We start from the raw sequence: 4879 nt of genomic DNA on the forward strand, positions 1-4879 counted from the left end.
AATGGAATCCTGACGTTTAGATCTGATAAATCTGATGCTTTTGCCCATACTCAACCGGCAAGTTATCGTTCTATTTCTGCGGGCTTCGCATTTTTCGAGGACCCATCGCTTGATAATAGAAATTTATAGATAATTTTGATGCATTACTCTTTTCTATATTACAATGTTTTCTATATTACGATGTCTTTTCTATATATAGTGTTTTGGTTCGATTTCGTGGAGGTGACATAACTTAGAGAAAACCAGGATATGTTAACACAAAAGGCAAGTAGAGAAAGGACAACTATCTCATTGACCAATGAGAAATGATATTGAGAGAATCACTTTATTGTTATCTATGAAAAAAATAGATAACGATAAACAATAGCGAACTCAATCGATGAGAAAAACAGAGCAGCCATCGAATATGCTAAAAATATTGTTAGCGACTTCAGATACAAAATGGTATTTTATGAAGTAGACACTACAACAACTTTAGCAAAACAGGATATAGGTGATGTAATCAACGTAATCAAAACAGGATATAGGTGACGTAATCAACGGGGAAATACAGAACAACGATAGTATCCGGCCAATGAATGATAGACAAAAATGTTTCGAGGAAACGTGACACAAATGAGAAAAAGTATGATGCCGATACGTAATAATCATCTTGAGAAAGATTGTTTACTGAGTTGGCCACTGGGAAACGATAGACAGATAAACAACTTGAGAAGAAAACAGCTCCAAGCAAGCAAGATCTGAAAACGATATAAAGGCGAAGTGGTCCGATATAGAAATAGAACAGTTTATCAATTGGTAGATGAAAAGATGACAACTAAAGACAAAGTCTTCAAAAAACATTAAAAACCAACCAGTGGAAACTATGACAAATGGAGAAAAAAAAAAAAAAAAAAATGAATCCCACCCCAAATATTGAAAGAAGACAGTTCAGAATATTGCAGTAGCATGAAGCTTAAGTTGCAAGAAAATGAATTGCATGTATATATATATATAATATATATATATATAATATATATATATATGTATGTATGTATGTGTGTGAGTGTGTGTGTGTGTGAGTGTGTGTGTGGTGTGTGTGGTGTGTGTGGTGTGTAGTTTCACATACACAGATTTCCCTTCAAAATATGTAATTAATTAAAAAACATAACAATGGTCGGGTTTTTACTTAGTTTTAGAATATTTTCAAGAAGATAATATTTCATATTTCCTCATTACTGAAAGACTTTTTATGGTTTTCTTAAGTTATCAAGAAAATTATTTTAACTAATGGTCGTTACTTGATTACTTCATCTCTAGCAACAGAAGAAATATGGGGGAAACTATTGGGTCTGTTTCACATCCTTTATCAATTTCTTTTTATACTTTAAACAGATTTGGTAAGGTAGAGCTTATGGCATTCATCAGGGTCTTCAAGATATGTTGTAGAAAGAGTAGAAGCTATCTTTTGACCGGTAACTGGTCTGAATACTTAAAACACAGTGGACTTCACTGAAGGTGTCCAAGGGTCAAGTGGTGTACTTTGGTGATTTAGGTGTCTCCCATAATATCAAGAAATGAGCCTTTCAACTGTCTTCCATACAGTTTCCTTTTAACAAATTTCAAACTGCTAGTTTTAGTCGAACTGAAGCTGTTTTGGAGAAACTTTCCCAAGGTTCTGAATTGTAAGCTTGAGCCCACAATCACAGAATTGTGAAGAGAACTTCTTAGCAACACCGCCAACTGCCCCACGTCTTTTGTATGTTGTTGTGAACTTCGACACCAATTTTCTTACTACTATCAAAAAATTACTGAATCCACAATACAAGAGTGCTTTCAGTATACCGCTGGGAAAGCTACGAGTGAATGTGCCGGATAGGTTCTTTGACCCCGAAGACACGCATTGTGAAATGGTAACTATTGATAACATCAACATAGAGGAAACTGACGTGATATCAGCCATTGAAGAGCTGAGCTCGAACTCGGCAACGGGTCCTGATGGATTCCCTGCACTTCTCCTAAAGAAATGTAAAAGAGCTCTAGCTAGACCGCTTCAAATCCTTTTCCAGGAGTCCCTCAGGATGGGGAAACTCCCCAAAAAACTAAAAGAGGGAATAATATGCCCTATCCATAAGGGAGGAAGCAGGGCAGAGGCTAGGAATTATAGACCTGTCTCCCTGACCTCCCACGTCAGTAAAGGCATGGGACACATTGTCAGGAAGAGATTGATTGAGTTCCTTGAGGACAATGACCTGCTCTCTGATACCCACCATGGTTTTCGCCCGGTAAGGAGCTGTCTTACACAGCTTCTGCGACACTATGACTGGGTACTGAAGCAATTAATGAACTGCTCAAAAGTGGATGTGGTATAGCTCGACTTTGCGAAGGTATTTGATAAGGTCGACCATGGAATGATATGCCACAAAACACGGGGATTCGGCATCACAGGTAAAGTCGGAGAGTGGCTGCATGATTTACTTAAGGACAGGAGCCAAACTGTAGCAGCCAACGAAGCTCTCTCCACAGAGACACCAATAGTGAATGGAGTGCCCCAGGTCACTGTGCTGGGGCCACTGCTTTTCATGGTAGCCCTATCGGATATGCCATCAGTGACAAAGGCAGTCATGCTCACCAGCTATGCCGATTACACAAAAGCCGCACAGTCAGTTAAGGAAACCTCTGACGCTACGCTCTTACAGAAAGATCTAGATGTCATCTATACACGGGCTGAAGATAATATGCAATTTAATACAAGTAAATTCCAGGCCCTCCGTAACCAGTTAAGCACTGCTCAGGAATCACGACATCAGTACGTTGGAGCAAGTGGAGCAACGATCTCAGAATCAAATATGGTGCGTGATCTTGGAATAGAAATGAGCAACAGTGCCTCATTTCACAACATATCAACAAAATGGTAGCAGTATCCAAAAGACTGGCTGGTTGGATTCTGTAACCTTCCGGACAAGGAACCAAGAAACTATGATGACACTATGGAAGTCATTTATCCTCAGCCGCCTGGACTACTGCTCTCAGCTATGGTCGCCTTATACTACAAGGACGATAGCAGAGCTTGAAGCAGTTCAACGACATTACACAAAGAAAGTTACATCAATGGAACGATTGAATTACTGGGACAGGTTGAAAGAGCTGCGACTCTATTCCCTGGAACGAAGGCGGGAGAGGTATGCAGTGATATATATATATGGAAGATAGTGGAAGGACTGGTACCAAACTTTGGAATAAAGAGCTATACCAGACCACGAACAGGACGTCAATGTGCTGTCCCCATTGTGCCGACTGCTTCATCTCGAGTAAGGATGATGTACTGCAGTAGCTTGGGTTTCAAGGGCCCACAACTGTTTAACTGTCTGCCGAAGCATCTGAGGAAACTCCACGGAGTGAATGTAAACGTTTTCAAACGTGAACTTGATCTCTGGCTCACCGAGATCCCGGATGAGCCAATATCTAAGCAAGAAACTCAAAAGAGGGCAGTAGCATCGAATTCCATCCTTCACCAAAAGCCGCTCCGACAAAGGTGGAAAGATGATTACAATGGCGGTGCTCCAGCATGGCCACAGTCATTTGACTGAAATATATAAGAGAGTAAGAGAATATATATCGGTCACCCAATGGCGATCAGACCGAGGCCTGATCGCCCTTGAGTGACCGAGGTCTGATCGCCACTTGCTTCGCTTGTCTTAACAACTATCCAAACTTGAGTTATTGTCAACCAATATTTTCTTTCTTTTATTGACACTTCACTTTCTGTTATATAATGAAATGTATTGCAATGGCTCCGTTCTGTAAGTACAGACATGGACATCTGCAATGCTAGAAATAGTGACACGTGTATCTCTAATCTTATAGAGTTAGCATAATCAAATTTACAACCTTCATGTTTACATATAAAGTTGTAAGACACATTGGTCATCAAAAGTTTATTCAGCCATTGGAAAAACTGGTGGCTTGTTGTAAAGAAGATACTTAATGTTTGTACTCTAAAAGATTATTATTATAACAAGATTATAGCTGGATGTGACACACACACACACACACACACGCACACACACATCACACACACACACGTACACATACACACACACACACATATGTATATAGATACATCTATGTATGCACATATAAACATATATAAATATATTTACATACGCGCACACACGCACATACACATGTATGTATGTATACACGTACATATATATACATACGTATTTGTAAATGTCTTGCTAAACGTGTTGAGTGCCTTTTTCTTCCGTTTGTCCACTCACTTGTGTGTGTTGTGTGTGTGTGTGTATATATATAACATATATGTGTGTATGTATATATATATATAGTGTATATATATATATAGTAATATATATATATATGTATATATGTATATAGTATATATTATCTATATATTATATATATATATGATATACATATATATATATTATATATATATGTATATATATATTATAATATATATATATATATCCTTATATAATATAATATATTATGTAGTAATAATGCATACGCAGTTTCACACACACATATAATGAAGACAACAAGCAAAAAATAAGCAACACAAGCTGGATGGATTTTAAAACAATCTTGTATGTATGTAGTACATACATACAACTTTAATATATATATATATGTGTGTGCATAAATATATACGAGCGCACATACGCACACACATAAATCTATACGCGCGTGTACGCATGTTCAAAGTGTATTTTGTTAAATAAGTCTTAATGGTATAGTTATGTTAAAACTACGTTCACGTGAAGGTCATTGACCTCTCCTTCTACTGTCAAGCTATATTCAGTACAATAGTTTGCAGCGAAGCGAACATAAAACTCTACTAAACACTCTTGGTGAACTGACCGATGTAACACTGTAG

General features: G+C 37.8%; 1 protein-coding gene across 1 annotated transcript; it reads left to right on the forward strand.

Annotated features, from left to right (window-relative positions):
• Positions 1–441: 441 nt before the first annotated feature.
• On the forward strand, positions 442–2351 carry LOC115215137. The gene is made up of 2 exons (XM_036505196.1): positions 442–507; positions 1689–2351. Exons 1-2 carry the CDS (start codon positions 442–444, stop codon positions 2349–2351), a joined length of 729 nt encoding a protein of 242 aa, XP_036361089.1.
• Positions 2352–4879: the final 2528 nt, after the last annotated feature.

This window comes from Octopus sinensis, linkage group LG8, assembly GCF_006345805.1.
Source record: "Octopus sinensis linkage group LG8, ASM634580v1, whole genome shotgun sequence".
Lineage (NCBI taxonomy): Eukaryota > Metazoa > Mollusca > Cephalopoda > Octopoda > Octopodidae > Octopus > Octopus sinensis.

What these genes read in the sequence shown, in the direction of transcription:
- LOC115215137 (XM_036505196.1), top strand. Translation starts at nt 442, where the DNA reads ATGGTATTTTATGAAGTAGACACTACAACAACTTTAGCAAAACAGGAT. An exon ending in ATATAGGTGATGTAATCAAC is followed by an intron (nt 508 to 1,688) that starts GTAATCAAAACA and finishes CCACAATCACAG; the next exon opens with AATTGTGAAGAGAACTTCTT.